We start from the raw sequence: 23,733 nt of genomic DNA on the forward strand, positions 1-23,733 counted from the left end.
CTCCTCGGCCGAGCCTCGGCCGACGAGTTGGCACGCCCCGCAATCACCGAAGGACGTAGTTAGCTTAGAATATATTCGGCCTGCGCGCCACGTAGGCTTTGTAATTTCTAGGGTCAACATTTTGGCACGCCCAGTGGGACCCAGTGCTAAACTACGAAGTTTATGCCAATTGAAACACGATCGGTAAAAAAGAAAACAGCTATGGGAAAGTCGACAGCCGATTTACCGAGTCAGAGCATAGGACAGAGTGTGCCACAGGCGCAGAATCCCCTTAGCGTTGGTACACCTGAGTCCACGAGCGCGACTCGCCGAGAGAGAGAACTTAATCTCGGCGGTCAACTCCGTGGTTTAGAGATCCCTAACAGAAACACGTGCGTTCTCAATGAAGGGATAATAGAGGAATGTGACGAGGATGGTGGTGAGGGATCAGACCCACCAACGAGGTCGTTTCTCCGAAAGCGACTGGACGAGCAGTCTCGGTCAGTCGAGCAGACGTTCAATCGAGGCATTGACAAGCTGCATGACGCGATACTTAGTGCCAATGATCGGCAAACCAAGCTGCTCGAAATGCTGGTTAGTCAAGTTGGTGGCAGCAGGCCTTTCGATCTTCGCCAACCTTGTTTACCAGAAAACAACCCGGCACCGATTGTACCGGCCGGGCCTATTCCTGCCCTGCTCAAACCAATTAACTTGGAGAAAGGAGGAGGGTCGAATAGTAGGTCAGACGGGACCAACCAGAGGGTCGAAGCAACACCTGTTGATATGACCGAAGTTCAGCGGATGATTGACTCGGCCATGAAGAAAAGGCCGAAGTTTCCTAAGTTTATTCATCCGTACCCAGCTTACGTGGAATCGTTTGGGTACCCGAAGGGTTTCAAGATCCCAGATTTTAGTCTTTTTACCGGTGAATCGTCTTTATCTTCGTTGGAGCACGTGGCTCGTTTCACTGCGCAATGCGGAGATGTCAATAGTGACTTTCATAAGTTACGGTTATTCAACTTCTCATTGACCGGCTCGGCATTTGCTTGGTACATTAATCTACCCCCCAATTCCGTCCAGAACTGGGAAGAGTTGGTCGAGAAGTTCCATGAGCAGTTTTATCGACCAGGGATGGAGATGTCAGTTTCTTCATTAGCAAGGATGGCTCAGGCATCTGATGAATCACCAATGGACTATCTCACTAGGTTCAAATCGGCCCGGAATTGGTGCCGAGTGCCCTTACCCGAAGTCGAATTCGTCAGGCTTGCTTTGAACGGCCTCGACGTCGAATATAAAAAGAAATTCCTGGGGGCAAACTTTCGAGACATGTATGAATTAGCCCAGCATGTTGAACAGTACGACTACTTGCTCCATGAGGAGAAGGTTTCGAAAACGCCATCTCGGGGGACGTTGTACAAAAATCCTACTGTCAGCTATGCGTCAACCGAGGATGAATGCGTCAGTGTGGATGCGGCCGAGATAGTGATAGATAAGCCATACGTTTGTAAGGCATTAACTCAGGTTGATTCTAGAGAAGTCAAAAGTCGCTCGGCCGCTGAAGGAGTGTTGAAACCATCAAAGGTCTATACTTTTGATATTACCAAGGCTGATGCGATCTTCGACCAACTGTTATCCGCAAGAATTATCAAGCTTCGGCCCGGTCACAACATTCCTAAGGCCGAAGAGCTTAAAGGGAAGGTGTATTGCAAATACCACAATTCAAGCAAACATACGACAAACAATTGTGTCGTGTTTCGCGACAACGTTCAAAACTGGATTGATAATGGCAAACTGAAATTCCCCGAAAAAAAGATGAGTGTGGATACTGATCTATTCCCCACGGCAACAGTAAACATGGTCGACGCGTACCTACCCAAGGACAAAGGGAAAGGCAAGGCTAAAGTGGTTGAGACACAACGCCCGCGGAATCAGAATGTTCGGCCACGGTTCATGGCCGATTTTCGTTCAAATAAACCACCTACGGCTTTAACGGGACCCGCTATTGTCAAATCTATGATGGATTATAGTACTGATGAAGATAGTGGAACGGCGGTTTTGTGCAGGAAATGTAGAGCGAAGGTCGACAGTGAATCAGAGGAGAAGCCTTCTTCGGAGCCTGTGGCCGCAACTCGGCAAAAGGTAGCCAATGAAGGCCACCATCACGGGGTTTTTGAGAGGCTCGGTCCTAAAGTACGGATGGAAGATACACCCCCGGTCAGGCGGCGTCTTGATTTTGATGCTTCATTTTATGACGATGATTACTATAAGCGTAATTCTAGCAGTTCAGGATCATCACGGAGTCAAAAGACCTTCAAGCCTCCCGAGCCTAGAGATCAACGTTGGTATACATACCATTCTTCGAAGGGCGTTTACACTGCGTTGTCCAAATCTCAGAAACGCCGGCATCAACGGATAGATTGCATGGCTCGCCGACAAGCAGCCCAAGAAACTTCGGCCCCTAAGTGGCGACCGAAGGATACAGTTGCCACTAATGAAAAGCGACCACCTCCACCAATTATGACAGAGTTGGCTCAGGGGAAACGGTTGGTCGATCAAGACGTCGAGACCATGTTTGAAGAAGCTGATAAGCGAATCAAACTTCTCATTCGACCAGGGGAAATGAAGGCACGTGTTGAACATTTCAGGCAAAAGGCCGAAAGCAAATTATCCCCGCTAGCTATACAAGAGCCTTTGGTCAAAATTCGACGGAATTTGCACCCCCCGTTCCTTGGGGAGTCTTTGGAGTATATGCGAGAATTTCATAAGGAACATTCGGCCAACGATTTGTATGGTTTGCCGAAGGCATGTCAGGACACCATTGATCTTGTCTTGACTTGTCCGGATGCTGAGCGGATCATCCAGAAGACCTCAGATCCAGGATTGAAAGCAAGGTTCCAGCACATACGAGAAGCTCGTGTCTTTGGATTTGAAGTTGACCCGTATACCGATATCGATGTCGCTGACCTTCCTTTCTCGCTAGAGGACCTTCAGTATTTACAGTATCACTTTGAAGTATTTTCGGCGGTTTCTCTCTTCGGCCTTACGACCGATGAAATCGCCCGTATTGCCCGTCTGGATGCTTATCTCGACACTAGGGATGCTCGGCTACACTACCAGGAGCAGGTTCAGGTCTTGACCCCAAGCTCATTGTCAATCTCGACCTTACCTGAGGCGGTCACGCAGAGCCAACAAGTGGCCGAAGCAGCTCCGCCGAGTGACATTATTGAAGGGACGGAAGAATCTCGTTGTCCGACTCTGACGACAACTGAGTCCGTAGTCGCTAACCAACCAAACGAGGAGGGTCTCGACCAAATGGGCCCGTCAGTCCTGGATAATATGGAAATTAGTATGGTCCATGTATTACCTGCCGTTTTTCAATCAAGCACGGCTCAACCAAATTTCCTCGATGGAGATGTGGTTGTCGAGGAACCTGGCCATGTTGATTTTATATCGATTGCTGAAGGCGAGTCAACAGCAAAAGATGATAGTCTAAAGGCCGCTTTGGCCGAATTGTTCCCTCGTTTATCATCGGCCAAGCTTCACCATTTAAAGCCATTGTATGTAACGGCACACATCGAGGGATATCCGGTTTCTAAAGTTTTTGTCGATTGTGGAGCTACTGTCAATATCATGCCCCTGAACATCATGAAGGCCTTACGCCGTTCAAATGACGAGCTTATTCCGTCAGGGATCACAATGAGTAGTTTCATCGGCGATAAGTCCCACACCAAAGGTGTGCTTCCGTTAACTGTGAATATTGCCGGTCGCACCCATATGACCGCCTTTTTCGTGGTTGATTCCAAAACCGAGTATAATGCACTGCTCGGCCGAGATTGGATTCATCAAACCAGTTGTATTCCTTCTTCATTGTACCAAGTGCTTGTCTTTTGGGACGGCAAATCGGTCACTGTTCATCCGGCCGATAGCCAGCCCTTCGAAGCCAACATGATTCAAGAACGGTATTATGACGATCACGTCGGCTATATTACGTTGCAAGGCTTCAATGAAGAAGGACGGCCGACTCGGATTTCCGTTCAGAAAGCTATCGAGGTTGGTGCCGAGACTGTCCAGCAGGATTCGGCAAGACTCGGATTAGCTAACTTTCTCCCCGAAGCCGATGTTTGACACCGATCGGGAAGCACGCAGGGCCGCGGTTTCATTTACTATGGAACGACTGCTAGCCCATTGGTATACGATATCTAAACAACCAAATTCAGGCGTCAACCTCGTCGAGTTCCTTGCTGAGGGAGATAATGGGCCTGTATTATCTTTTGATAAAATTCGAGCCGCCCCGGCCGAACTCGAAGATCATCGGCCCCTTGTTAAGGACCCTTTGGAAGAAATTAATGTTGGGACGGCCGATGATCCACGACTTTTGTTTATTAGTGCGTTACTTCCTCAACAAATGAAGGACGAGTTGCGGGCCTTGCTTACGGAATTCAAAGATTGTTTTGCTTGGAGTTATCATGAAATGCCCGGCTTAGATCGTGCTTTAGTCGAGCATGAATTACGTATTAAGCCCGGATTCAAGCCTTTCCGTCAGCCACCTCGTCGATTATCGACCGAAGTACAACTCAGTGTTAAAGACGAACTAGTTCGGCTTTTGAAAGCCGGGTTCATTCGGACAGCTCGATATGTCGAATGGTTGGCGAATATTGTTCCTGTATTAAAGAAAAGTGGTGCACTGCGCATCTGTACCGATTTTCGCAATCTGAATCTGGCAACGCCCAAAGATGAGTATACAATGCCGATTTCAGATCTGTTAATCGATGCCGCGGCGAATCATGCGATCCTATCTTTTATGGATGGACATGCCGGATACAACCAAATATTTATTGCCGAAGCCGATGTGCACAAAACTGCTTTCCGGTGCCCGGGGGCACTCGGCACTTACGAATGGGTTGTCATGCCATTCGGCCTCAAGAATGCCGGCGCCACGTACCAACGGGCAATGAACACCATCTTCCATGATTTAATTGGCACCATCGTCGAAGTTTATATCGACGATGTTGTCGTCAAATCTAAACGCCGACAGACACATCTGGACGATCTCCGACAGGCTTTCCTCCGTATGCGTCAGCACAACCTCAAGATGAATCCTGCCAAGTGTGCCTTCGGTGTATCGGCCGGGAATTTTCTTGGTTTCCTCGTACATCATCGTGGGATTGAAGTCGATGAGAATAAGGCACGCGCAATCATCACCGCCCCACCCCCAACAACGAAGAAACAATTACAATCCTTACTCGGCCAGATCAATTTTTTACGCCGATTTATTGCTAATTCGGCAGGTAAAATGAAAGCATTTTCCACACTTTTGAAGCTCAAGGACTCCGATAAGTTCATGTAGAATGAGGAGCACCAGGCGGCGTTCACGCAGCTCAAGGTTTCCCTTACAAACTCACCTGTCCTGGTCCCTCCTCAGCGCGGTAAGCCTCTCAAGCTGTACATTTCGGCGGCCGACGAGTCCATCGGTTGCCTCCTCGCGCAAGACAACGATGCTGGCCGGGAACAGGCTATCTTCTACCTCAGCCGTAATCTGAGTCCTCCGGAGATCAATTATTCTGCCGTTGAGAAGCTCTGTCTCGCCGTGTTCTTCGCTGCATCCAAGCTTCGGCATTACATGCTCCCGTCGGTCACCCAAGTCATTGCCCAGACCGACGTTATCCGGTACATGCTTACCCGGCCAATTGTGAAGGGCCGAATTGGGAAATGGACGATAGCGTTGTCCGAGTTTAGTTTGCAATACGTGCCGCAAAAAGCTGTGAAAGGACAGGCGTTGGCCGATTTCCTTGCCCAGCACCCTTCGCCTTACGATTTCGGGGGTGCTGATGTCGAGATTGGCATGGTGGTAACCCGCGACAACTATTGGACGATGTATTTCGATGGTTCCAGTACTTCGTCCTCGGCCGGCGCAGGCATCGTCATTCAGTCTCCTCACAACGATCGTTGGTATTTTTCGCTCAAATTGGATTTCGACTGCACCAATAATCAGGCCGAATACGAGGCTCTGGTCATTGGTCTAGGCCTCCTTCTTGACCTACATGCCACTCGTGTCCTCGTCCTCGGGGATTCTGAACTAGTGATTAACCAAATTAATGGGTCTTTTCGCTGCATGAGTTGTACTCTGGCGCCTTACCACATGGTCGCCAGCTATTTGGCCGAGTCCTTTGACGGTATTACATTCGAGCATGTTTCTCGGGTTCATAATACTGACGCAGACGAGTTGGCTCAAATCGCCTCCGGTGCACAACTCCTGGGGGGCAAGCTAGGCCGGGAGATACCAATATTACAACAATTATACCCGGCCTTGGTTGATCAGCAAATCCTCCGTCGAGACAATGTGATACGTACCAGGGTCATGTCCTTGCCTTCGTTGTTAGATCGGCAGGACCAGGACTCTATAGAAATTTGCGCGGCCGAGGTAGTACCAGATGATTGGAGAAAGCCCATTATGCAGTATCTTGACAATCCTAACGGAAAACACAGTCGCAGGACACAGGCTCACGCCACGAACTATGTCACGTACCAGGGCGAGTTGTACCGAAAGGGCGAAGATGGTTTGTTATTGCTATGCCTCGGCCCTCAAGAAAGTGCTCCAGCGATCGCAGAGGTTCATGAAGGGGTATGCGGAGCTCACCAGTCTGGACGAAAAATGCGATGGCTACTCCGACGACACGGTTATTTTTGGCCGAGAATACTGAAAGATTGTATCGAGTTTGCACGAGGATGCGTGCAGTGCCAAATCCATGGGCCTATACAAAGGGTCCCGGCCGAATCGCTACATTCGGTCATTAAGCCATGGCCGTTTAGAGGATGGGCCATGGACGTAATTGGCAAAATCACGCCGACTTCTGGAGCTGCTAAGCATGCATGGATAATAGTCGCAACTGATTACTTTACTAAATGGGTCGAAGCAAAATCGTATGCCGAGCTAACATCTAAAGAAGTTTGCGATTTCGTGGAGGAACACATTGTGACCCGGTTCGGTGTGCCAGAAACGATCATAACCGACAATGGAACAATTTTCACAGCCGAAAGGTTTAAGGAATACACGGCCAATTTGAAAATTCGGCTGGAACAGTCCACACCGTATTATCCACAGGCGAATGGGCAGGCCGAGGCAAGTAATAAAGTGTTGATTGGCATCCTCGAAAAAATAATAAAAGAAAGGCCTGGCATGTGGCATTTGAAGTTGAACGAGGCATTATGGGCATACCGAACGTCGCCCCGGTCGGCGACTGCAACAACCCCGTACGCATTGACTTATGGACACGATGCGGTGCTACCAGTCGAGTTGAGCATAAATTCGTTGCGATTAATTGAACAAAGTAGTTTGTTTAGCGCCGAATATAGTCAGTCCATGAGACAGGAACTAGAAGATTTGGAAGAGGCGCGACTTGACGCTTATAACTTACTAGTGGCACAGAAACAGATTGCCGAGCGAGCCTATAATCAAAAGGTACGACAGAAAACCTTCGGCGAGGGTGAATTGGTGTGGCAAACGGTGTTGCCCGTAGGAATAAAAGATCCTAGGTTCGGCAAGTGGTCGCCGAATTGGGAAGGGCCGTTCATTGTGCATAAGGTATACGGCAAAGGGGCGTATCATCTTAAAGACCGGACTGGAGTAGTTCACAAATTACCAATTAATGGGAAGTTCTTGAAGAAATACTATCCGGTCACATGGGAAATGCGTGAATAAAAAAAATTGTTGTAGAAAAAGTCATTCCATTAAAATTGACAGGTATTACAAAAATGAGTAGGTCGAATACATTCAAGGAGACGAGGGAAGAAGAGTGCTGAGCAGAGCTTTCAACTCCAACCACCGCACGTCGGCCATGATGACTTCGGCTTGTCGATTCTTTTTGTCCAGCCTCAGGCGCTCGACCCGTTTTTTGGCCGCCGCATACTCAGTTAGGCGATCCTTCCCGCCTGACTCGAAGTCCCTCGCAAGCTCAGAAGCAATGACCGACCGGCGTTTTGCTAGTTCTGCCATCTGACGGTCGAGCTCAGCTAACGATTCTCCTTTTGCCCGTAGATCGTCAATCTTCGGACGGATGGTGTCTTGAACGGTCGTGGCGGCTTGTAGGTCCTGTTCGGCCTTCAGAGCAGTTTGGAAGATGCTAAATGTCTCCCGAACGCGCTCCAAGGCAGACGATGCCCGAACAATGGCATCTCCGCTTAGGCGACCGTCGGCTCCAAGGTCGTTCAGACACACGCCGAGCAGATCAAGACCGTTGCGCTCAAGTACTTGCGATGATGAGAGCGACAGGACTTCTCGCAACTGGGCTAGGGCGCTTTAATCGGCAGCCTCAGTCGGAGCGGCCGAAGGGCTGGACTCTGCAGTCGTGCTGGAGAGGAGAGCCTTGAATTCAACCTCCCATGAAGCCTGCGCGAATAGACAAGGTTAAGCTTAAAGGAAGTCATGACAAGAATAGCAAGAAGGTGTCGTTTTTAACCTGCCGAGAGGAGACCTCGGTCATGTCCCCAGGGTCGTTGCTCGAACCTAAAGAACTCAATGGCCGAGCCCAGTGTCTCAGATTGCTTCTCACTTCACGCGGCCGATGGAGGTTATCTACGTTTGATGGCCACTGAGGCGGCCAGGAAATATAGATAACGCCCTTCGGCGCATAGAATTGACGGTGAAAATAATGTACAGGCACCTGACATTTAGTTTTTCCTTGTTTAGAATTCTAAAGCAGAAAAGCAATCAGGAGGAAAATTAAAGGTACTTACAAAAGCCGAGGTAACCTCATGTGGAGGAATGTGGAAGCCTTGGTCTTGAGGATGGACCGACGATTCCGCCGTGGCCTCGGGTTCCTCGAGCAGCCGTTTGCCACGGTCGGCTGCCGATGGGCCGACTGGCGCAACTGCTTCAGTGGAGGCAGGGACGTCCTGGTCCAGAGAAGGAACGAGAGGTTCGGCCACCGGGGTCGGTTCCTCGACCGTGCGCTTGCCACGATTAGCCGAGGAGGGGCCGGTTTGAACCGCCATCTCGGATACTGGAGGAGGTTGTTGACGAGTATGAGGACGACGCGCCAGCGGGACCTCGTCGCTCCCCTCACTCTCTTCCAACACGAAGACCGTGGGCCTTGGATTCTTGGGAGAGGTTCCCTCGGTCGTAGGAGCCGCCTGTTGTGAGACAAGTGCCTTCTCGACAGAGGGAGGTACAACTGATTCGCCGGCCACAGAGGCAGGCCGCGCTGGGGCCGTCTCTATGGCCGAAGCCGGCTGTTTCTTGACCCTAGAATGGCCGGCGGCGGGAGAAGGGGAAGCACTGGGAGTCGTCGTGTGGCTGGAGATAACGTGGATCTCCCGTGCACCTTTCTTCGCCAGTTGTTTGACCCGCTTGGCAGGCGGGGAAGGCTCGATAGCCGGCCCGGCCTCTTGGCGAGGCCGTTTGATCAGCACGGCCCTACCAGCGGGTTTGTCCTTTTGGGCCACGACCGATTTTTTCCCGGCCGTAGCAGCGGCAACTGCCTCCGTCTTTCTCAAAGGCCGACTACCTAAAAGGATAAAGACAATTCAGTGAGGCAAATCAATATGCAAGGTTGATGGAAAGGAGGAAAATGGAACAGGTACCTTGAGTATGAGGGGCCGAGGCCTTCTTAGGTCGGTCGCCGAAGAGTCTGCTCACCACATCCTCGACCGGCGCACTAAAGAACTCTTGGGTGTAATTTTCCCACCACTCACCGAAGGTGTCGGTGCAATGAGTTTCTGGGGTGGCTGGTCGAAGCCGGAATTTTTGGCAGTGCTCTTGGAACTCCCTCACGGCGGTTCTACACTCCTTCTCAGAGGAACGAGGTTCGCGTCCACGGCTTAGGACCGTTCGGGAGGAGAGAAGGGGGATAGGGCAGCCCTGAAGGTAGCCGAGCTGTCGGGCAAGGAAGTTCGGATGATATACTTCCCAACCTGACCGTTTCCCATCACAGCCGAGAGGGAGGTCGCGAGCAAGCACAAACGACCCCCAGGTCTGACGAAGATCGGCGTCCTCTTCTGCGCTCCATGGGGAGGTAGGCAGCCTGGTGGAGGAAGGATAGTCTCGACGACGACATATTAGGAACTCGTCGTTGGAGAAGTCGTCGAGAGCAAAGAGGTACCGAAATACCTCTTCGGCTTGATGGGGAGGTGTCGGTCGAGAGGCCAGTTAAGGTCCAAGCGCCTCTGTTGGTGAGAATTCAGCTATGGCCGGCCGAAGGGAGGCGAAGTATACCTGCAACCAGAGCTGGAAGACCCAGAGAGGACCATTCTGGTGTGGGTCGACCTTGTGGAGGGTCGCCTCGGCCAGGCAGCGGAAAAGTTGGGCGAGAATATTGGAACTCAGTGCCAAGACGTGACCACTAGCCAGGGTTTCGGCTATCGGCATGTTCTCGACCAAACACTTGTTTGACTTGGTACAACAAACGTATTTGTTGTACCAGTAGAAGAGGAAGGCTTCATGCTCTCCCTCTCGCAGGTCCTCTTCTCCTCGGCCGGCGAAGTGAAGATAGAGGGTGTTGTAATTGCAGAAGTTCTTGTGGAGCTTCTGAATATCTTCCTTCGACGGGATATGACCGTCACGGTTCAAGGTCTCGAAGGCCCGACGGTCGAAGAGCGTTTTCAGGTCGATATTCGACGGATGCCCAGAGAGGGTCGCGTCGACAGGGATCCCGGTCGCCGAAGTCCCCAGAATGGCAGTGATATCCAGGACGGTGGGACCAATGGGACCCAGAGGAAGGACCATCGTGTTGGTGGCCGAGCACCAGAAGCACAGAGCGGCTTGGAGAAGCTCTTTGTCGGGGACGATTTCCATAGACGAAAGGAGAATGGCGTCGTAGATGCCAAGGGCCTTCCATTGCTCGCCGAAGAGTCGTTCCATTCGAACGACCCAGGCTGCCCAGGATGTGGTCGTCGAGGGCCAGGAGCCCTGGGGTTTAGCCGCATCCCATCGCGACCATTCAAACCCTTGAAGTAAGGGTGTTAGGCAGTGCTCCTGGAGAAGGCCGATGATAGTCGGCGGAATTGTAGCCTTGAAGAGAGGACCCAGGATTTGGTACTGGGTGCTCATGTCGTTTTCAAACCGGATGGTCTTGATCGAGCTCCGATCAACAATCTTCTGGTGTTGGTCACATTCCCTGGAAAGCTTGGAGATGAAGGATGCCATTGTGTGAAAGAGGCACGGAGTAAAAGGGTTGTCTGGGTTGGGGATTTAAAAACGAAGACTTGGAATAGGAGAAATGCACTAGAAATCAATGGCAGAGGATTTCAGGAAGTTTGAGAGCGTAAAAGTACAAATGAGGGAATTTCGGTATTTATAGAGTTATGGGGGGGAAGAGCAATCGTTCGAAATTCAAAACAAAGGGCAAAATCGACCGGAAGAATCGTTGATCATGATGAACATTTGGGAAATGCGGTTGAGAAGGCCGACGGTTTTAGGTTTTGGGGGCGCACGATCGCGTGTGACGGCGAAGTTAATGACGAAAGACGGTTCGACGCCTGCACGATGACAGGTGGGCTCACGGACTGATGTAATGGCTCGCGGATTGAGATAGTGGTCATAATGGCAAGACGGTTCGGGCAGGCGCACGCTTCAGACGTCATTATCGGGGATTGGCCATGTTGGAGGAGGCCACGTGGCGAGTGGTTTAGCAGGATCAAGATCGTGCGATCGTGTTCAATAAATGCGCCTTGGAACTCGGGTATTGGGATCCTGAGTGGTAGATTCGCTTCTTCAAGGCCGAAACTCGGCCGAAGGTTTTAGGCCGAGGACCTCAGAAGCGAGGGGGCAATGTTTGGGCCCAAAATAACAGTTTGGGCCGATGGAGGAATCACTTTCGGCCCGGGAAAACGTACGGCGAGAGGGTCATGGGGCGTTCAGCTCATGGGCTTCTAGGCCTAGGTCGGTTAAATCAAAGTGCAAGTCGAGTCCTAATACAATAGGGACCCTCGACGAGATCAGTAAAACTAGAAGGCGAATCCGGCTCAGTTAAGGACTAGATTCGTAGTCCTAGCAGAGATAGGACTGATCGAGGTAATGTTAATCCGGAGAGGGAAACCTAGTTCGAATAGGATTGGAACTCGGGCTCGGTGTTCTGCTACTATAAATACAAGACATTCAGCAATGAAAAAGCCCCTGCAAATCAACACAAAAATTGCCCTGCGCAAACTCTCACAACTTGAGATCTTTTTCTTTTCCTTTTTCGCTGACACATCTTCCGTTGGCATCAACAGCACTGTGGAAGCAACCGGTGATATCTTAAGTCGGCATAGATAGCTCTGTCACCGTAGAGTCGGTCGGTCTCGCAGTATCTTCCGTTGGCATCAACAGCACTGCGGCGAGAACAGTCGATTGCCTATCCAAGTCTCGGTCGAGAAGGGTTTTCGAATCCTTGTTGGTCGAGGTCATCTCATTAGCCTTCTCGGCGAGGTGAGGTGTTACAGTTATTACATTCGACACATTGTAAGCCGAATTCGGTTCGTGAACTTTGTAAGAAATAGCAGCCTTGTCTTCAGGCTCGAGAACCCAAGAGGCCGAGACGCGTTCCTTTCTCGGCCGCAATCACAAGACGCAGAAGTCAGTAGCGCGACCCAACGCAGCATCATCAAATTTACTCCTCGGCCGAGCCTCGGCCGACGAGTTGGCACGCCCCGCAATCACCGAAGGACGTAGTTAGCTTAGAATATATTCGGCCTGCGCGCCACGTAGGCTTTGTAATTTCTAGGGTCAACAGTAACGCTAGCAAGATTAAATTTGTAGATAAAATTTTATAAATGACTTGAAAGTTGATAATATAATTTAGTTTACATATTTTATCTACAAATTTAATCTTCATATAGCTTTATTTTCTTGCAAAACTGGTGGTGGTGGGGACATAGCCTCTGTTGGGCCTTACATCGGGAAATTCCACCTTTTCTTTAAACCAAGAGAGTCGGGAGCCAAGTGTGAGAAGAACCACGGGTCTTGAGTGAGCCCAAACTGTGTGCAGCAAGCTTCATAGCCAATCCGCTGAACCGCAGCCTTTGCATGAGCATTTGGCGTTGGTATGAAGAGGGACGACCTCTGGATCGAAGCAACCATCGGCAACAATTTTGTTGCTGTATAATATGATACCTGACTTTGCACATCAAATAGTATAATAGTAGATTATGTTATTGCATGCATGAAATATAAACAAAAAACTCATTAGTAGTTAGGTCAAAGGGTTTTATTCCACAGCAGTACGCATCACGTATAGGCACCCATAAAACTGCATGCAGTATATAGCAGAGGAGTTGCGGTTAGTTGCGAGAGATTTTTCAGTTTGCCTAGAATATGGGGCAAAATATTACATATCATTATATAATTGGAGGAGTACTTGAAACCAAAATTCCCTTAATTGCATAATATTTGGTATTCCGCTCCATATTCTGAACACATTGCACGTTAAAAAATTTATGGCCTCACGGACCCCACTTTCATAAGGGGCATGTTAGAGCAGTTCCACTGGAGAACTGATAGGCCATCACCCAGCCAAAAAACCAGCCCAGCACCCAGGCTATCCACTACAGCCAAGCATTTTGACCGACACCCAGCCCAAGCCAGGCAAGAGACCGGCCTAAAATCGATAGACCCGCATGTCGGGCCACCTGACGTCAGCCGAGCCATCAACCTCCCACACGATCAACACGTCGCAGAGCTCCTCGGGGCTGAGGTTGATTCTGGGGCCTTCACCAAAAGGCGTTTGACCTCGGAATCCAACACGGGTCCACGGGTACCAGCCCGAATTGTCATACGGGTCAGTGCCGGGCGGGTGACAGGTTGGATTCGCGGCGGCTACTGCCGAGGGAACCACCGGTTAAGGAAAATATCAAATTGGGTTAGTGGGGTTGGATTGATAGGGAATTTGATAGGCAAAATTGTTGGAATATTGTGGAGGAATAAAGATTGGGGATTGTGAACCAGAAGGAAAGTTGGAATCCAGTGAGATTATCATTGCACAGGGTGGTGGGTTTTTGCAGAGCTCCACCCAACACAGAGAGAGAGAGAGAGATGCAGAGGGAGGTTGAAGCGAGTTGGCGTCGAGAGTAGCGTTTGGCGTTTGGGGATGTAGAGGGAGAGTATAAAGAGTTCTAGTGGAACCGTGGAGGTTCCTGACTTTTCCTTTTTTTTTTAATAAAATTATTATTTTTATTATGGGACACTTTGGATGCGGTCCCTAGCTATCAATATTCTTTGATTGAAACCTTGTTAGTTTTTAATTTTTGATTGAGGTCCCTGACATTAATGTAATAATGTAAGTTACTATATTTTTTAAATTAAAAATTAAAAATTGAAATTTGTAATTGTTTATATTAATGAGATTTTAAATAAAACCCATAATTTATGGGATTAAAAATAATAAAATATAAATTATACTCTCTATTATATTGTGTGTGTGTGTGTACATATATGTATGGGTACATTAACCAAAATTAACAAAAAAAGTTATTGTACCAAAACATGGATACATTCTCAAATCAACGAAAAAGAATGTACCCATATAAGTTTAAACATGGATTAAAAAATTTGAATGGATTTTATATTAAAAAAAGGGTACATTTTACATATAACAAATTGATATATTTGAGAATGGGTACATTTAAGATTAAAAAAATTGAAAAATTATATGAATGGGTACATTTAAGATTAAAAACTTGAGAATCTTTTTATATATAAAAAAAAAAACTAATGGGTACAAACTTAATTTAATTTAATTTTTTATTATTTTGGAAATGTTTGAATTGAAAATTAATTAGAAGTTTAATAGAGGTGTGAGTATTAAACCCTAAATTAATTACTAATTTTTATATTAAAAAATTATATAATAAACATGTAAATTCATTATCACATTAATGTTAGGGACTTGAATCAAAATTTGAGAACTAATAAGGTCTTAGTCAATGAACAGTAAAAACTAGGGACCAGATACTAATTTTTCCTTTTATTATTTTATAATAAAAAATAATAATATTTTAATAAAATTGACTAGGCTAATTTTTTTGTTAGAGGTGTAGATGCTTTGGCCTATTACTGTTCACTTGAGTGGATAAATGTGCTGGGTGCTGGCGCAAAGTCTTTAGGGGTGAACTTGCTCTTAGGTCCGCTTTTGTCCAGAAAATAAGTGAATAGTTACGGGTTCATGTTCCTATCCCTATATATAAGGATGAATGACAACCAGCTTTTCATTTGAAATTTCTTGTTCTAACTTTTTTATAAACCACAAAGCTAACAGTTTTGATCTTCATATAACATTTTAGAATAAAAGATAGTCGTAAAAGTAGAATAAGGTCTAGCTTAAACGGTTGGTAACATCCCCCATATAATATACAGTCGGTTTGATTTGGTAATTTGGTTTTATTAATTAAGTGTTTGATTAAGAGAAGATGGTCATGAGATATTGAAAGTGATTACCATAATTGCATTTCCTAGGGTTTGTGAAGACTGTGAGGCCACGGCCGGAAGAGAGGGTGTGGATTATACATGTTCACCTGTAATATTCATGTAGATGTCTTGAAGTGTGATCCGAATAACTTTGGATAAGAGTTTATATATATATATATATATATAGTTGCAGCTTTTATTGTTGAGATCTGGCATTGGGATTGCGTTAGGGAGACTATTGTAGTAGTGCTCCATGAACTTGCACCCTAGTTTAGGAATGCACGAGTCCTGGTTAAAACTTAGCTACAAGCCTGCAACGGGTTTCGTATCCCTCTTCTTTTGGTTTTCCTCATCATATTAGAGAGGTGAAGAAAGAAGAGGGTATGAAACCCCGTTACACGCAAGTTCTTCCCGATCCCTTGAGTATGCTTCCTCTCCATAACTATAACATGATGATTCACAACAGTTACAAACTACTTGTGCTTGAAAAATAAGAAGATTATTGGAGAATCATTGCTTCAATTGTTAGAAGGTAGTGTAACTCATAATATGTGAAAAGGTTGTATGTACAGATCACGTGACGCTAAGCCTTCATAAACTAGCTAGAATAAAACACTTCTTCGTGTGTCCGGGAATCGCCAAACAAAAATTTGCTATACTTTCATGAAACTTCCATATCTCTTCTTAATCTTCAGTTAGTTTTGTTTATGCCGGCCAAGCGATAATGTTGTCGGAGTCTTCACAAAACAATAGCATATCCTTGTGATCCATCAAACTTCCAGTTATCATACCTTTCCATGATACTTGGCTCACAGTAGGCCTTGGTGCCGAGTGTTACAGTAATAATCATGATTCTTGTTCTTGGTGAAATGGATCATCAACACCGTGTACAGCACTCAACCTGGTAGTGGGAGAGTGGTTCCAACGTGTCATCTGTTCCAGCTCATGAGATCTCAGACTTGCTTCTTCCTTGAACTTCTTGAAGTACATCGATGACCAGAAATCTTTTGCCAAGTTCTTCACGAAGAGGGTAAAAAAAGAGAAAGAAAAGCTTAGAAATCATTCTGCTGTAATATTGAACTTATTAGAAGTCAGTTAAAGAAAAAGTTGTCTGAAAAATTCATCCTACCGTTTTCATCAATTGTATCAGCTCATTTAAAGCATCATTAAAAAGATTTGGTTGTGCCAGATTGGAAGTAGTCAAAATCGCTTGTCTGCTTCGGTGAGAAATGTTAACTTCCATTGCTGCACCTGTATGGTAGAAATTGAAATACATACACACGCTTATGAGAGTTGAGTTAACTCCAAGTTATTGTGAGACTAGGTTGAAAAAGGTAAATTCATATCGTTACGCAACTCAGTTAAAAGGTAGATTTTCACTGACACGATCACAAACCTGCAATTATGTACTTGTCAATGATATGCCGTGCCATGTAAATCCTTCTTACAGGATCATCCGCTGGTATTTTACCAAGTTCATGCACTTCCTCATAAAAATGGACACTCTCCCCTGCCAAACAACTGTGAATAAACGAACAAATAGATTAAAATAAATACTCCACACAATTATTTATTTATTCCTTATCTCAATTGTCTCTAAAATAGATCCCACTGAAAGCTTGTGATAAAAAGCGTATAATCTTTGGAGGTTCCATTTGGCTGGATAAAATTACATTCAGCCTTTGGGCAATTCGTTAATTCTTTTCAGTTAGCTTTAGGAGAAAGTCGTGTTCTGTACTCAAGAGGTTATTCTGGCATAATAATTATCATTGCAAATGTATTTCAAAATATGTAACTTTGGGAAGAACGGAATACCTGTCTGCAAATTTCATGAAGGACTGACGGAATCTTTTGTTCATAAGAAGTTTATCAAGTGGCACATCAGGATCTATCACAGGTGCTGGTTCCCTTGGCAATAGCATTCCGCTGTTAGGAATCCCCAGAGCCTGACCCATTGTCTCAAATGATAAGGGCTCCCTTTTCCTCAAGCTGATTTTTGATAGAAGAGGTTGTGAACTTGATATCGAAAAGAAAGCTAAGACAAGAATGCTTGCCTATAATATATACCTTAGAAATGTTAGCACACGCATGACACATGAGTAAGACTTTTACACAGTACATAACATGCAAAGGTACTAACAGATGATAAATCATACCGTAACTAAGAGCACAAATCTTGAGGCAACTTGAAGCCATGAGATATCTTCATGAATTTCATTCAAAAAGTAAGCAACAACCCATACTCCTGGAAGCAATAAGGAGAACCAGTTAAAAGCAGGGTAAACAAGTTGTACTGATTCAATTAACCATATATTACTGATATATTACAGCCTTAATCAGCTTACAAGATAGTTGAGAAACAGTGATGTAGTTTTCTGTAACATTATAGTTTCTTCCACAATATCTAAAAGCAGATGTGAACTAGCCTTTGTAGCATCCAAGGAAACAAATGAAAATGCTTGTACGGCCTTTATTTATTTATTTATTTTTTTTGTCAAACCAGTAAGGCCTATATAACAAGTCCGCATTTGGGACCACTTGTCATTCAAACTAAAGAAATCTAATCTGAATTGGATTAAGATGAACAACTCCTTCATCGGAAAAATTAAAAAGTATTATTTTTGACATTCATCGAACTAACCAAAAACAGATCACAGTGGTGTACCAATAGAAAAGGCTGAGACAAGTATTCCCCGCCAGAGGTCTCTAAGTTCGTCAAACCTGAACTCTATATGCCAAATAGCCCCCGTGAATCCTACCAAAATGGCAACATACAATGTGTGGAGGGACATGACTGGGATGGTCCACTGAATTCCCATGTGGCATCGATTATTTAGAGGCCTTTTGATCTGGATAACTACAAATCATACAAGACACATTGTGTAAGACACAGGCATTTGAAGTGGATATCCAAAGTATTTATCAATTCAGAGAGCCTTACAAGCAGCTCCAGTAATCCATGGCATGAGAATTAGTGGAAGAAATATATAAGATCTGATTGGTGGTAGACACCTCCTGAAAGATTAATTGCACATAAGTGGAGCACAAACCCAGTACAAATGCAACCTAAATCTCTTTCTTAATCGGTTTTGGTTCCACAGCTTAATTTTCTGATTAAATACTTGACGAGTTGTAGCCCAATTGTAATACTGAGCTTTATACTGCAACAATAATTTCTCAAGCACGGAAAATGTATGCTTACTTTACAAAAATGTAATACAGTTGGAAGGCCTGTGATATGCGGCAGCTCAGTAGTAAACCAAAGCCAAGCGGAGCTTCAATCCAGACTGAAAGCAAAAAGATTCTTCAAAGAGAGCACAAAACTACAAATTTCACAAACGATAAACTGTACAATTAACTTCAAAGTCATGATAAAATGAGTAAACAACCTGCCCAAAAATAGCAAGAATGCCACCAATATGTCTTCTTGAATTTCAGAAAATTGAGAGACATCTGCAAGAAACATGCTCTATTTATAAATGGTAACAAAAGAGCCCCACAACACAACTTATAAAAGCTGAAGTTATTAAGAACAGTATTGATGGGTTACTGAACATAGAAATCGATAATTACCACAAGCGACAACAGAAGGTTTAAGCTGGCATAAATTTGAATCACTGGAATCCAAAAGCCACTGCGTTTCGGAAGAGGAATTTTGAGAACGGCAAAGGGCAAGATTGCCCGTGAAAGAAGCCTGAAAGAAAGAAACCAACAATACAAAAGGGCTGGAGTTAGTATATGAGCGAGTTTGTTCAGTGTAAGAGTATAATAATCATAGAATAACTCAGACATATGAGCAAACAAATCAGCAGATACAATCCGGAAATTCTATAATTTCTTTCCATTCATTCACTATGAACAATGAGGTCAACAACTTTGCTTATCAAACTTTGAACATCAAATTGTACTTCTTGCCAAACTAACTAACTCATAGAAAGCTAAAGGTTACAAATTTGTTACCCTATTGCTAATTTTCACATGAAAATTTCAAATCTTTTGCTTTAACACAAAATTCTCTCGACATAAAATCAAACAGTAACCCAGCAAGCAGTATCTTAAAACAAAACCCACCAAAGCAAACTAATATGCAAATATACAAGACAACCCATTAAACAGTGATGAATTTAATCAGATAGAGACCCACTAGAACCAGAAAAACTTACAGAATGAAGCAGACGGCGGATATGGCGACGGCCAAGTAGTCGCTGGCACAGCCACCTTCCACTGCGCAGCTTGCCATTTTCTTTGCATTTACCCAACAGGGTAATTCGAGTTTTACCCAGTACGTTTTTAGGATCCGAAATCAGAAGAATTTAGGACGCCCCGCCCACCAAGTCACCAGCTTCAAGGCTCGTCCTTTTTCTGGCGGGGTGCAATCGGAAAATGGCGGCTTGGTGTTCGCACATGATGTTTGACCAGAAGGGAACAGTGGAAATATTGCGTTCGTTTGTTGACAAAATCGAAGACTCGAAGATTGCAAAGTGTACACGTGACTGGTTAAAATGCCCATCATTGCTGCCGTGAAAAAACACAGAAGGTTTAGTGGATAGAGAAATTATTTATTATGATAGAAAGACGAGTAGTATATCACGTATTTCGTAATGAAAATTTTTATTTTTTAAATCATTAAATTTTGAACACATGTATTTTATCATTTATATAACGATACGTGGTGTTTATAGGTCACATTGAAAAATCTCTCATGTTGATGAAGGGTGGATCCCATCGCTTGTTCTGCTACGAGAAATTTTTTATTGTGACGGGAACACTAGTGATACACCACATGTTTTTATGTAAGTGGTGAGAAATTTTATTTTTTAAGTTATTAACTTTTTAACATATAAATCTTACAATTTGTATAATGATATGTGATGTATTACCTGGTGTGCCGGTCACATTAAAAAATCTAGCGTCCGGCTACATTCTCAAAGAGATCAGATCTACGTGTATGAAGGGTGAATTACGTCATTGGTCTGATCACATTTACGAGGTACCAAATTTTTCTAATTGAGATTACTACTTATATTAATAAGTATATTCACACGTTCGTGCCTATAATATTTGTTGTTAATAAATTAATAAAAGTAAATTTGTTTTAATGATTCTAGCAGTCAGCTATCACAAGGTAATCGTCTATTCAAATACCGACCACTTCTGTTAATGATTCTATCAATACATTACTTTACGTCATTGTCAACAATATATCAAAATATTTGTCAATGAAAGTTTACGTGAAATAAATTATTGATGTTACATCATAATACACCAATGTGATAATGGAGAAATTCTTAGTTGTGACGAAAATACAGATGGTATACCATGTGTTTTTATGTAAGTAGTGAAAATTTTTAATTTTTAAGTTATTAACTTTTTAACATACATATTCCACCATTTATATGAGGATATGTGGTATATCATCTTGTATGACGGCCACACTGAAAAATCTCTGATGAGCGCGTAATGTGTTCCATCCGTTAATTAAATATTTTTCCGTGATTTGGCCGAGAGCAGTTGAAAGTTGAAATATGGTGTAGAAATGACTATTACAGATGAATCAACCAGTTCCATTCCAAAGTTGCATTAGCATTCAATCGGGTTGAGCATATAAAATTAAATAAAAGCATTCATTTAATGAAAAAAAATTAACAAAATACTCAATATACATCACTCTCCTTGAAATGGAAAAATAAAGGAGTAACATCAAAATTGAAAAGAAAAATAAAATGAATTAAAGAATAACAAGAACGATATTGTTTTTCTCTACTCTGATCAATGCTGCATTGTAGAGCATCATGTGTTTCTTGTCTTGCAAGGTTCTTTCGAAAGCCAATGGGCAAAAACCTAACAACCGCAGCAAATAAGCCACTTGCTCTGCATCCACAAAGTGTAGATAGATAATTAGTTGAGATATTCAATTAGGTTAATCAGAATTTAGAGGTATGAACACACTTAATTTGTGAAATGATTAGGCATGGATATCATTACCTTTTTGGGGAGCTCATTATATTTGCCACTTTTTTTACGGGAAGCATATTTTTCTGGGGCCGCTGCTGCAAGAATCAATGGAGTTCCACCAGACTTTCTGTCATCTCTGGCCTTGTTGAATATGACTGTAAATCCTTCAGCTGATGCCGGATCGTTCACATCCCACTCCCCAAATTTTGGTAGAGCTCCCCCTACCCCTACTGCCGCCCTTCCCTTCTCATACTGCAATTTATATAGCAAACATACAATGTTATTCATGGAAACAATTTTCTGTGTAATACTCACACATATGATATTAATTTCTGTGACTTTTAGACTTCGGCGTCCATTTTTTCTGTAAAAGATGTATCGTTACTTACTTGTTATCGATATAAAATCCGTCATTTTCTTAAACCTAAAGGGCGTGCATCATGCACAGATAATGAAAAAGCCCTTACAACCCTAAAATCAGGAAAAAACATGAAGGAAAAAAAACTTACCGCTGCCATTGATAGATAAATCTGGAGAGATTAGAATCAATTCACAGAGATGTTTCAAAGAATCTGAGAGATTATGAGTTACTGTTTGATTGAAAAGAATGATTGAGATTATTCATATATAAAGAGATATTAGAGAGTGAAAAAACGGAAAAGAATAAGGTCGAATGATTCGGTAATTCCCATATCGATCGAGTAGAAACAAACGTTGCCGTTTGAAAAAAAAAAGCGCGTTTTTGGTCAAAGGCCGCTTCTTCTTCTGCTTGATTATCCAAAACGCTGGCGTCTTGTTTCCTCCTACTTAATTTGATGATTTTTAAGCAAACGCTTACGTCTTCCAAACTTCGATTAAAGCTGTTGCAACTTGCAACACTACTCGCGGTTTCAATTCTTGTTTTTATTGGTCGACGGTGTCAAAATTTAGATAACCAGATTTTTGTTTCTTAATTCGTGTTTGGTTTTGTTCGTTTTTATTTGAACTTGTTAGGATTAACAGCGGTTTAACTAGCTACATGGTTAGAAGAATGTACATATCACAACCATAGCGTATCGTGTTAATTATATAATGTCATGAAAAGATTGATTGAATATCTATGATGTATTTGTATCATTTAAGTTGCTCACCATAATATTTTAATTTTAATAATTTTACAACAAGAAGTTTTTAAATTGGGAAAGGGATCCTCTCCGGATCTCTATTTTTAGCCGTTAGATCAAATTTCAAGGCCCCGGATTCATTAATTAAGTGGATTTGATGGAAGGAATCTGGACATGATTCCTTTCCTTTAAATGGCATAAAAGAGACGACAAAGGTTTCTTAAAAGTACAAAAATAGGTAAAAAATAGTAGGACTAAGTAATAAAAAAATTAATAAAGTCGTTCTATTACCATATTAACATTACTTGATTACCAAAGCATGAGTATGAACTACTTATGATCGGAACCGGGTTAATATTGTAAATTATTGTGTAAATATTGTTTTTACAAATTAAAACTAAAGTCGTTTAATCAATTAATAAAATAATTAATAGATAAACGGTTCGAAATACAAAAAAAAATTATTTATAAGATCAAAGAATAATAGATAATTATATGGACTTAAATTATTTTAAATATATGTAAATATTGAGAAGGAACTTATTAAGCCCTAAATTTAAATGTCCTTTCATCATATAAGAAATTAATCACGGCCCCCAGTAGGCCAGTGGCAACACTTGAGGCAGGCGGGTGGAACTTTGCTAACGTCGCAGTCGCAGCAGGCCTCGCCTTTTTCACACCCCCTCGGCGTGCAAGCTGCAGATCCACGTACGATTCCAACCACAAAATTAATTAATCCATGCATCCAATCAAAATATAGAAAATAAAATGTAATTACAAACACTTGAAAACGAAAGGAAAGTGCGAGAGAAATCATAAGAACACTTACGATAGACAACAATATCACCAGCTAAAGGAACATGTTTGGCGCTGACGATCAGTGGCATGCGACTGCTGGTGGCTTCTGCTAATTTGATTTGGCCCATTTGATGATCAGCCATGCAGAGGAAACAAAACAACACGAAGCTGATTACTGCCACCGTCTTCGTGTTCATTTTGATGATTGTTCTCTTAAGTTTTTTCTAATATTATATTAGTATCAGAGAATTAGTGCACGCTTAATTATAATTTCGTTTGCATTTCTCTCTCTATTTATAGCTATAATTCTTCTTATGCGTGTGACCTTGGTTAGTAAGAAGAAAAAAGGAGACCTATAAAAAAAAAAAAAAAAAAAAGAAGAAGAAAAAAGAATCTCTGCAGATATTCTGCATTAATGAAAAATGTGCAAGGAGAGAAAAGAACCAAAATGTTTAATTACTTGCCTTGTATTTGAGTATGAAAAGGATTACTTGCCTTGTTTGATTAATTGCTTACCTTGAA

General features: G+C 43.7%; 2 protein-coding genes across 2 annotated transcripts; both read right to left on the reverse strand.

Annotated features, from left to right (window-relative positions):
• Positions 1-15,854: 15,854 nt before the first annotated feature.
• Positions 15,855-19,805, reverse strand: LOC126597690 (regulator of G-protein signaling 1-like). Its single transcript, XM_050264499.1, has 11 exons — positions 19,519-19,805; positions 18,929-19,049; positions 18,745-18,808; positions 18,558-18,642; positions 18,297-18,370; positions 18,021-18,212; positions 17,512-17,600; positions 17,171-17,409; positions 16,752-16,876; positions 16,485-16,606; positions 15,855-16,372 (listed from the first exon to the last, which is right to left on the reverse strand). The coding sequence occupies exons 1-11, from the start codon at positions 19,593-19,595 to the stop codon at positions 16,202-16,204; spliced, it is 1,359 nt and encodes a 452-aa protein (XP_050120456.1). The 5' UTR covers positions 19,596-19,805; the 3' UTR covers positions 15,855-16,201.
• Positions 19,806-21,180: 1,375 nt separating this feature from the next.
• Positions 21,181-21,828, reverse strand: LOC126597691 (protein NOI4-like). Its single transcript, XM_050264500.1, has 3 exons — positions 21,820-21,828; positions 21,341-21,562; positions 21,181-21,226 (listed from the first exon to the last, which is right to left on the reverse strand). Exons 1-3 carry the CDS (start codon positions 21,826-21,828, stop codon positions 21,197-21,199), a joined length of 261 nt encoding a protein of 86 aa, XP_050120457.1. The 3' UTR covers positions 21,181-21,196.
• Positions 21,829-23,733: the final 1,905 nt, after the last annotated feature.

The sequence above is a fragment of the Malus sylvestris genome, chromosome 13 (genome assembly GCF_916048215.2).
Source record: "Malus sylvestris chromosome 13, drMalSylv7.2, whole genome shotgun sequence".
Lineage (NCBI taxonomy): Eukaryota > Viridiplantae > Streptophyta > Magnoliopsida > Rosales > Rosaceae > Malus > Malus sylvestris.